General features: G+C 38.4%; 1 protein-coding gene across 1 annotated transcript in view; it reads left to right on the forward strand.

Moving 5' to 3' along the window:
- Positions 1–10,712, forward strand: part of MAP7D2 (MAP7 domain containing 2) — a 79,941-nt gene extending 69,229 nt beyond the window's left edge. The window contains exons 12-20 of the mRNA XM_031061212.1: positions 662–894; positions 1,281–1,407; positions 3,288–3,492; positions 3,609–3,713; positions 4,892–4,945; positions 5,919–5,997; positions 6,689–6,875; positions 8,241–8,520; positions 9,086–10,712. Of these exons, the coding sequence (XP_030917072.1) occupies positions 662–894; positions 1,281–1,407; positions 3,288–3,492; positions 3,609–3,713; positions 4,892–4,945; positions 5,919–5,997; positions 6,689–6,875; positions 8,241–8,490 (1,240 nt within the window). The 3' untranslated portion in view covers positions 8,491–8,520; positions 9,086–10,712. The remainder of the gene's footprint in view (positions 1–661; positions 895–1,280; positions 1,408–3,287; positions 3,493–3,608; positions 3,714–4,891; positions 4,946–5,918; positions 5,998–6,688; positions 6,876–8,240; positions 8,521–9,085) is intronic.
- The last annotated feature ends 398 nt before the right edge of the window (positions 10,713–11,110 follow it).

Here is an 11,110-nt window from a genome sequence, read left to right on the forward strand (position 1 = left end):
GTATTGGTGCATCACCATCACCACAAGTGCACCTTCTGAAAAGCTGCAGGGGCTGAGTCTGGAGTCTGTTGTGTTGGTGCTGAAAAAAGCACTTACTCAAACAGTGTTGCTGACAATATAATGGTTTGATCACTTCTGTCTCTTTCAGTAGTACCCAGCCTTACCTTTGTATATACTGGTATTTGTTGCTTTTTTGGAAACTCAGATATGATTAGAAAAAGACCATTGTTGGCAAGGTGGTATTCAGATGAAAGCAGCACACTGTAGCTCATTATGATTTCTACAGACAGAGAGCAGCCATAGCTTTGGTTTACATGTTGAGAAGGACTGTACAAACAGTAAAGTTGGCAGAATTCTTTTGAAATAGTTATTACTAAAATCATTGGTTTAGGCAGTCCACAATTTCCTATCTCTCACCTAGACCTTAGACAGTGTTACTGGTTTATTTTAATGAGAATTTTCTGTAATCATGTGCATTTCTGTGTCAGTTTCATGCATTTTAAGTTCTGATTGCATCCAGGTGGTTCTTTTCAGTATTGTGCAAAACAGCTGATACTTCTCTGTAGGAAGGGACAAGAAGGAATGAGAAATGTGAAGATGGAGTTTGATTCCATGCTGTGTAACATCTGGCCTTGTTTGATTTTTTGTTTTCTCTCATCAGGACAGTTGCAAAGACTTATCCTCAGTCTCCTAAAAACACCAAACAATATCCAGCTTCTCCTGTGAAGCATCGTGCCACTTCCAATAGCAGCCAGGAAACACCTAAAAAGAAAGCAGACAAGGAGAAAGAAAATGTCAGTCACCTGAAGTCCCCAGGAGCACGCACTGATGACGTGGGCCAGGTGGCTCCTGAGAAGCACGTGCCTTCTGCTGGAAAGGCTGAGAACAGTGAGGGTGAGCCTTGCTGCAAGATGTTAGTGCAAGGTGTGATGGGTCCCCGAGACTTTTAAATGGTGATGAGCTGTTCTTTTCATGAGGCTGCTCAATCACAGGCTTATGAGAATGTGTAAAGATACATACTGGAACCTGTGAATACGCAGTTTTCACTAATGTACCAAAAGCCAAATGTACCAATTGTTAATGAAGACGTGAAAATGCTGACATCCAGGGATGCCCTTATCTATTCCATCTCCTTTCTGCTTAAAATGCTGAAATGTGCTTTTAAAAAGGTGTCTCACCACTCTGAACCAGGCCCATTTCAGCCTCTGTAGGAACCTGGAATTGCTGGGCACTCTCTTTGTTCCCTTCCTGACTTTCCATCCTTGGTTATCTTCTCCTAGGGAAGATCACAGCAGGAACAAGTGATGCAGAAGAAGCTGCAAAAATTCTAGCTGAGAAAAGACGACAGGCCCGCCTGCAAAAAGAACAAGAGGAAAGGGAGAAACAGGAAAGAGAAGAACGAGAAAGGTCTCTCTGTTGCTTTGTGAAAGTTATAACCTAATAATTTAACCTGTATCACTGAAGATGCTTGAAACTGTGGTAGTTTTGGAATCAAGTGGGAGCTTATATGTATTTGTTAATTTCTTTAATTTCAGACTCATTTCATTAGTGTCTTTTGCAGTCTCCGTGATTAGTGAAGTTAAAAAATAATAATTTGGCCTCTTCAAGAACCCTGAATAAATTATTACTTTTCCAAATACTTCAGGCATCTCCATGCTGAGGTGTACTGCACACTGCAGTCTGGGCATACCTGAAGTATTTAAATTATAAAAAAATATTATAGGTGGCTTTAAATGAGCTAGATCATGTAGCTGAAATGGTCTTGCACCAGCAGGATATGCTTTAAATGGCACAGCTTGAATCATTCATAATTAACCTGAAGCTCCTCTTCCTGCCCAACTCTGCTGCAGGCATTGAGGTTGAGTGTGGGCAGAATGAAGGTTGCTGTCTGAGCAGTGAAGTTCTGGCTCTGTTCTGGGAACGGGCTTTTTGGTGGCTCTCCACGTGGGATGCTGGTTGCAAATGTCAGCAAACCATGCACTTCCTTCAACCCTCTAATAGTAAATCACTAATCCTGCTTGTCTAGAAAACCCAGCTTTGGGTTTTCTTACTACAGACATGGCAGGCAGGGTTGAAGCGTGGAATAGAACTCTCCAGCTAGTTAAAGGTAGAAATGGATATGTTTATTGACAGTGGCAGACACATGGGGAATCATCTCCCAGAGATCTGGTAGATTCCCAAAGAATCACAGGCTCCAGCTCTCTATTTATTTAAAAAGTCTTACATATTCATATAATTCCCAAAATGCCTAATACATATTCATTACCTAACCTGCCCACCCCTCTTCATATTAAAATGTATTTATAACTGAGTCCAAGGTTCCTTCATGCTTGTGCAGTCTTTCACCTCAAATGGGTCAGTGGGTTTTTGAAATGGGTCATGGTCTTCTGAGGTCAAAGTGACCTTTTAGTTTTCTTTGTTGGCCGGTTTTGGACCCCTTGGCTATAGCTCAGGTTTTGGGGCCCAGGTGCAGGCTATGGCCCTCTTCTTTCTCACAATTAAATCTACATCCCATCCTGCTTCTTTAAACATAGTAAAGACAGGCAGGTGATATATCACTCTAGCCTTAACTACTTTATCTGCTAATAATTAACTCTCCCTTATTATTTTTACTCTTTGTGCTATCCTCTTGTTTCTGTCCCCTCTAACTAAATTTAGTTAAATTTTTAACTCTTTCAGTTTCTTTAAACCCTTGATTCAGGGTGGGAGTGGAATGACCAGCTTCTGCCATTTTGGCCCTGATAGAATGATAAGAATGATCACTTAAAAAACAATTCTTAAGGAGCATGATGTTCCTCAGTGGCCAGGGAACAACACAGGTGGAATTTAGACCCACTCCTTCCAGTATTCCACTGGGTTTTGTGGAATTTGCTGCTACTCATCCCATCTGTTTATCTTCAGATGAAGCAAAGAATAAAAATATTTGCTTGTTTATACATACCAACATTCTGGGTATCAAGTATAGGAGAAAAAAGGTTGTTTTTGTTCTTGAAACTTACTATTGACACTCTAATTGAAATTAGAACAGAAATGTTTTCTTTGATCACATGTTTTTTTCAATGGAAATTATAACTTCTATGAAATATTTTAGGCATTTAAAGTAAGATTGGAGTAAAAACTTGATAGCAACCTGAATTCTGAGCATGAGCTCAATGTCTTCACTGTATCCTGGCGTCTTTCATGAAAATATGTGCTGATGCATGTGTTACCAGTTACTGATGTACATTCAATAGGATTCATGCTAAACAAGATGAAGCCTTTTAAACCTTCTGTTACATTTTTTGCAGGCTTGAAAGAGAAGAGCAAAAAAGAAAAGCAGAAGAAGAAAGACTTCGTCTGGAAGAAGAAGCTCGTAAGAAGGACGAGGAAAGAAAACGTGAAGAAGAGGCAGCTAGAAAAAAGGCAGAAGAGGAAGCCAGGAGAAGAGCTGAGGAAGAACAAATGCTAAAGGAAAAGCAAGAAAAAGAGCTCCAAGCCAAACTTGAGAAACAGGTATCATCACAAACAGAAACATGAAATTTTTATACATGTAAAAAAATACTTCTTAATATTTGGTAGTCTGCCTGAAATAAATAATGGCCCTAACATATTTTACACATTTTAATTAGAGGGAAGAAGCAGAAATCAAAGCCCGTGAGGCAGCTGAACAGCTTCGTCTTGAAAGGGAACAAATCATGCAGCAAATTGAGCAAGAAAGGCTGGAGCGGAAGAAGGTGAGTATTTGCATCTCAGGATAATTATTTCATTTCTTGTTTAAATACATAACCCAGGAAGCACCCAGTAGTATCTAATAACAATAATCTGGAGAGATTAAATGTGAATGGTTATCCCAAATTTAGTATTTGTTACTTGCCTGTTAGGGAAACATGGACATCAAAATTTGTAACAAAGTGGAACTGCCTGAGGCAAATGACTTTCCCCTAAGCACTGAGCAAACAGAGCCAGCCTCTACCTGAAAGTTAAATGCTTGAGACAAACAAGGAATGGCATGCCAAGGCAAATGTCAATTGCTGTCCAACCCAGGACATCACTAACTGCTGAGAAACATGAGTGACTTTGTTTAAAACTTGCTCAACAAAAGCTCTGTGTCATTAATTGAGAAAGTTTGTGATTAACAAACAGCTTTTCCCCCACCTGGCTGTCTGTAGTTGCATTATGCAGAGGAACAGGATTGTCTGGCCACTGCTACACATGGAAATGGCTGAAGCTGCATAAATTAGCTTTGTTTACAGCTGTGTGGCAGAAAGAGAACAGCTGCAGAACCCCTGTCTGGTTACAAACAGTCATCTATCCTTACATGTTATTCCAATATGTTTTAAGCTGTTCACCACTGAACTGGAGGCATGTTGCAGTTGCAGATTAGAATATCAAACCAAAGTGTTTTACATCTCAAATAACGTTTCCTTTTTAATGAAGAAAGAAGGAAAACAAAAGTATTTTAGGATAATGCCTTACACATTTCTAGCAAGAATAATTTCAGATATTTCATTTTGCTCTTCTATTCCAAAAAGGCTAACTATTTTTAAAGGCACTGTTTGGAAACAGTTGGAAAAGCAACTAGATTAAAATAACCACTGTTGGTTTTAAACAAATGTCTTGTTCCAGAACTGAGCATAACTCATAGCTGCAAACACCTGGTATTAAAATACTTGTTTCTAAAGTGCACCTGCTGAGAAAGTCATGTTCTTTAATATCTGATAGGTTAAAGCCAGCTGCAATATGTTTTATCTCTTTAATTTTCATTATTTTTCTTACTTGTTCTTCCTTTTCCAAGACAGGCAGAGAGGATGTCCTGACAGTAAAGAAAAGGTTCTTTGTCTTTTTTTTTCTGTGTCTCTTGTGCTACATATTCTGTCTGCCATCTCATCCTGAAATTTATTTTGATTTATAGAGAATAGATGAAATTATGAAGAGAACAAGGAAGAGTGAAACCCCAGAAATAAAGGTATGAAACAGTACGTGGTTGCAGATTTTTTTTTCTTTTATTATCATATGTGGAAATTAAATTCTAGGGTAGTTCTATGTTAGTAAATGTACTTAGGTACACTCTAGACCCAAATTTTAGATGCATTTCAAACTGAGAATGACTGTTGCTGTGTCACAGCCACTGTTCCAGAGACACAGCTTTTATGCAGCCTTTGCAGGTAGGATAATTGTCCCCCTCACTACCTAGCAAGGGGCAACAGCTCATTCCTGCATGCTGGAGCTGTAATGTTTGCTGCTGTTGATGTGTCTTCCTGCTTTGTACCAGGCAGTGATTTAGTTACTGGGCTCTCTTTGTTACCCCTGTCAGGAATGTGGGAGAGAAAAGAAGGCAGTTGTGTTCAGCTAAGGAATGACAGTCAGGTTTTCATTTCTAATCTACCACCAAAGGGGTATCAGGGACAGACAAAGGTGATACAGAGACTCCATCATCAGAGGGCATGAAAAAGCACTTTATTATTAGATATTCACAGTTCTTATAGAAACAATGGTGGATCTAAGACCTGATTGGCCTTTAGGAATCTTCTCTCACCTATTGGTCAAGAAGGGACAACTCCTTCTTGTAAACATTTTTGACAAACAGAGATTGCCTGCCAGGTGCAGAGGTTGAGATAATTGTTTTAATTCTTTCTCTGAGCTTTCTCACAGCTTCCCAGGAAAATCCTGGGAGAGCTGTGTCTCTCTCTGTTCAGAGGATATGTGGTTACCACACTAATCTACTAAGGAAACTGTTCAGTTACTTTCAGATAATGTTTTCTTTTTTAATTAAAAAAAAATCCTATGCCTAACTAAAAAGGGAAAAAAAAGTGCTGTCTTGCTGTTGGTGGTCTTTGTCACCCTGTGGCCCTGGGCAGTCTCACAAGTTTTGAGTCCAAGTGGTTCCATGAAGGTTACAGTCCTCCCTCTAATACAGCTGAGTCATTACTTGATTTCAGAAGGAAGAGCCAAAACTGGAGATCCCATCAACTTTGAATGTGGAAAAACAACCAAAGGCCCTTGTTCTCAACCAGCCAGGTAAAAATTGCCATATTTTTCTGACCTATTTTTACAGTTGAATCTCTTCAGATTTTTTTGATCTGAGGCAGAACACTGTGTATTATCATAAGTTCTTTGCTTTCATCTCAAAAAGAACAACTGCATTTGCATCAGGGACAAATGGTAGAAACTGGAGACAACTTTGCTTTGCCACATAAGCAAAAGCAGAATAAAGTTTCTCCTCCATTTTAGTACCTGATGTAGCATTTTTTGTAAATGAAAAGTTCTAGTCTGCCAATGTTCGTTTTTGGTTTGATTGCTGCAACCTACCTTCAAATTTTATAGGTAGAAAATTTTTGCACACAACCAAGCTTTTTATAGTATGACTCTAAATCTTACATTTAATTTCACTTCATTAAAAAAAACCAACCATATGCATTTAAAGGATTATTAAATAAAATATACCTGACATTATCTATATTTTGTTTACTTCTCCAGGCTAAGGTTTTTACTGCATGACATAAAAGATAGAACATTCTCTTCCTGTTTCCTCAAATTTAAAAGATGTAGCATAAAGAGCAGTTTTGGAGTGGAATAGAGGAATGACAGTACAGTATGATGAGTCTACTGAGTCTACTGCATTGTCAGTCTTCCTTTCTACTCAATCTGTAACTTAAAACTATTTAAATAACAAAGTTTCTACTGTCATAATTCTAACTTTTTTTTACAGAGATCAACGGATTGGCGACCTGCCTGAAAAATAAAAGCTTAGAAAGTGCTGCTTCTGTAATCCCTTCCCAAGATGTAGTTGCTAATGGACTGAAGTCAGTTTCAGGACTTATTCAGCTGGAAGCTGTTGATGGGAAATCTAACAGCATGGAAGATTCAACAGATGAGGTTCAGTCCATGGATGTGAGGTACAGACTGGATCTACCTACAGGGTTGTGGGATTCATGTGAGACACACGATTTTGGGTTTTGTTTGTTAGCACTTTACTACCTTCCTTCTCACATCTCCCCATGGTGGCAGCTGGGTGTACACTGGCTGTGTTCTCTCCTGCCAGGATGCTCCTGGGTGTTTGGCACAAGAGACACAAAACCTCATCTCACTCTCACATATTTGGGGGAGGGAACTCTGAAATCCTTCCACAGTCCTTACTTATGGATTCCATGCAAGTTTGCCCAAACCTTAGACAGTTTTGTGAAAGCAGCTACTGTAGATACTGTTCTGATGTCACTATTTTTAATTTGGCTGCATAGCTGTGATTCATGAGCATTTCTGACGTCATACAAACAGAATAGAGAAAATAATGGATTTAGAATTTTAAGTACTTAACAAGTAGAAATGGAAACAAGTATGGAAATCAGTAAATAACTGTGGTTTTAAATACTCTCACATTTTGATGGAAGGACATGCAGAAAAGAAGGATATTTAATTTCAATTTCAGTTTTTTTATTTACACACACACATATATATATAGGCAGTTAATTTAAGGCTGCTAAGTCAAAGCTAGATCTGAATTTTAAACATGGAATTTTAGTACTGTTCTTCCTTAATCAGTAAGCCAGTTGAACTTCTTATACATTCTCCAGCAAATTGTATTTCCAGCAAATATGCATTAATATATAGGAAATGCCCTGCTGGGACCAGCCAGAAGACTGTGCAGCCCGTTATTTGGTTTCAGAGAGTATCAATAAGAAAAACTAGCGAGAGAGAGCACATGAGCCTACCACTTCCTGCAATCCAAGATCACTGAAGTGGCCTTACGGATATTGAGGGCACAAGTCTGCCTTGGCCTTTTAAGTGGCCACTAGTTGACATGTTGCCCATGAGTTTATCCAACTTTTTTTTTTTACCAGATGACCTGGAAGCAGTCTGTACAGTACAGTCTCACTGGTAGATTATGTTCTTTGATCCCTGTTAAACCCAGTTTCTTACTGGTGGCATTGGACACCCATTAATTTTGTGTTGTAGGATTTCATGTATGATAGTTTTGCTCTCAACTCATCCACCACCACATCACAGTTTAAGAAATGTCTGTGAAAGCCGTCCTCAGCCTTCTCTTCTCCAAACTAAAATGCACTACAGGGCAATATCTTTTTCTTTTTTTTTTTTTTTTTTTTTTTTTATTTTGATTAGGACATTCTCTAGGTAAAATCTTGCTGCATCTGCCCTAAGATGCATGGTAGTTTCTGAACAATCAGAGGTTTAACTTGATTGTTGCTTAATGAAAAGTTATAGACCTCTTATTCTGTGTCTTTCTTCCTTTATCTTTTGCATAGCCCGGTTTCAAAAGAAGAACTTATCTCTATCCCTGAATATTCACCTATGAATGAACTCATGCCAGGTGTTTCTTTGGACCAAAATGGGACAAGTAATGCCAAGGCTCTTGAAGATCTCTTGGATTTCACAGGCCAAGCTACCTACTCAAAGATGTCCAGTGATACCCTTAGCCTTGATGACTGTAACAAAAACTTGATTGAGGGATTTAACAGCCCAGGACAAGAAAATACACTTAATTCTATCTGTTGACAGCCTTGCTTTTCAGCAGAACTGATACAGGTACAGTATTGTGATAAACATCTTATGATAAATTGCTGTGATTACTTCCTAGCTTCCCAGAATATTTTAGCAGTTGTATAGGGCAGTGTGGGGAGAGAAAGAAAGCTGTTCTCCTAGGTATTTAAATTCAACATAATCTTTGAGATTTGCAGCTGCTTGTAAATTGGCATCATATGCAAACTGACTGTATCATAGCAACCATAAGTATCTGGTAAATGGAAACATTTCCTTTAGGCATCCAGAATTTCTTCATTAATACCATACCTTTCCTGTATATCTTTGGAGCCTATTTGCATGAAGAAAACAGTTAAAAGTGGGGCCAGTCTAGGCCATGGTAGTTATTGCTGCTGCTTACTGTTTTCTGTGCTGCTGTAAAACTTGCAGTGTAGAATCACATACCCTGAAAAGCCAGCATAGTAAAAATCCATAGTAGGATTCAGTGACAGTTTCAAAGTACAAAGCCATAGTCAGGTTTTTTGGAAGATATATTCTCTAAATAGCAAAACTGAGGTCATCTAACTTGCGTAGCTGACTTGATATTCTTCTCTCTCTTTCTGATTGACAGAGGTAACAATTTCTGGAGGATATATATCCCTGTGATGCTACTGGCAGTAAAATATGAGCTTGTCACTTGAAAAAGCTTCTGCAGTCCTTGAACACTGGATTTCAAATAATCAGAGCTGAATATAACTTGTCTTCCCAGGGAGTATGTTGAATAACTGACTGCTTTTGGTAGAAACCAATGATCTTGAGCCTTGATGTTTCAGGGAAGACAGAGCGTGCATTAGAATTTGAGCTTTAGCTGCTAATAAAGCACTTATATCTTCTTTAATTTAAAATTCATCTCAACACTTCACTGTGATTTTTACCTTTGCATTTTATTTTTAACTAATTCTTTCTTAAGCTTGATCATGTCCTTCATCTATTTCCATTTAGACATCTTTTTCTTGTAAATAATGATGGGGTTTGCCCACAGTGCATTGAAACAAAATAATAGACTGTACTTTAGTTTTGTGCCTATCTTTTTTTGTCTTTAATAAGGAGTTAATGGCAACTTTTATGAGATGTGTGATTCAAAACTGTAGCTGAAGAGGCTTGAAAAACATATAGCTGCTAGAATCAAAAGAGCCTTCTTATTGACTGTGGAGTATGGGAGCTATCCCTTTATGATTATGTTGACACTTTTAGTCACTAGTGGCACTTACCAGTTAATATTAATTAGTCTGGGAGCAACTATCAACTGTGTTTGAAATCATATTTGTGTAGCACTTGTAAGCAAAGTATGCCAAATGCCAAGTATAACCCCTTAATATGTGTGTAGTATAGCTGTAGTAGATCCAAGTGAGTGATCAGGAGGGTGACACATTAACCTTTAAATATGCAGACACTTGATTGATACCAGCAGGCTTTCTATCACACAGAGAAGTATTTTGTCTTCCTGTAGGCTCAACAAAATGGGATTTGGTCAGCAGCAAAACAATATGTGAGTGTCAGAAACACAAAGGCCAAAATGCACACCGGGAACACTGGGCGCCCTTGCCGTTCTGTAAACATCTGTATGGAACAGTCCACACCACGATGTACAAGGTCAGGACGTCATGTGCTGCACAGTGTGAACTTTATTTCTGTTGGTGAACCTTTATGCTAGATTAGGTGCTGCTTTGAGGATATTTTGTCCAGTCCCTTATAAAAATAAATTACAAATACAACTCTCTTTGGACACTAACGCCAAAAATGTGAAAACTTGGGGTAGGGAGGGGGTGTTTGGCTTTTTTTTTTCCTTTTTTTTCCACATGTAAGAGTTCACAGCATAGATTGACCTCATTTGTAGCACCATTCTTATGCTCTTAAAAGTCAGCAGTGGGAAAGTAACCAGTGACATGATGTGCAATGCCTAAAAAAATCATACCTACAACAACCCAGCTCTATTTATGTTAGTGTACTTCAAAGAAATACTTTCTTTTGACTGTGCAGTAAGCTGTAGCATGGTACTGTGTCTTCCAAATTAGTCCTTCATCTATTTCCTAAATAATAAACAAACAGAAACAGTTTGTTTTGCTGTAATACACTGTGTTTGACAAATGTCATATTATATTTTATTATGGTGTCATTGTATAACCTGTAGATTTCTGTATTTGCATGACCTGTATAGCATGTATAAAGGTGAAATACATTTTCATTTATGAATCTGACTTGTTTCTCAGCACTTCTTTTTCGACACAACAATATGACTGATTTAAAAATACATATATGTTAATTTGTTCTGAGGTATTTTCTGAAGGAGAGTATAACACTGAATGAAGGAGCAGTTGGCAAAACCTCAGAATATTTCACCATTGTTCCCATTGCCATATATTCATTTGCTTTCTGAGGTGCTACCAATACACTGGGGAAGTGCAGACTGGTGGCCAAAGGACTCCAAATTGTGCCATCCAGAGGGCTGGTGACAGTATAGGGCCAGTTTGCAGCCCCAGCCTCTGCTCTCTGGCAAAGAAAATAAGCAAAAGAAAACTTGAGAGCTGTGGTAAGTAGACACTTCTGTTTAGTGTGCAAGAGCTGTTCTATAAGAGTACCCATGACATAAATGCTG

This window comes from Geospiza fortis, unplaced genomic scaffold (genome assembly GCF_000277835.1).
Source record: "Geospiza fortis unplaced genomic scaffold, GeoFor_1.0 scaffold285, whole genome shotgun sequence".
NCBI classification, from domain to species: domain Eukaryota; kingdom Metazoa; phylum Chordata; class Aves; order Passeriformes; family Thraupidae; genus Geospiza; species Geospiza fortis.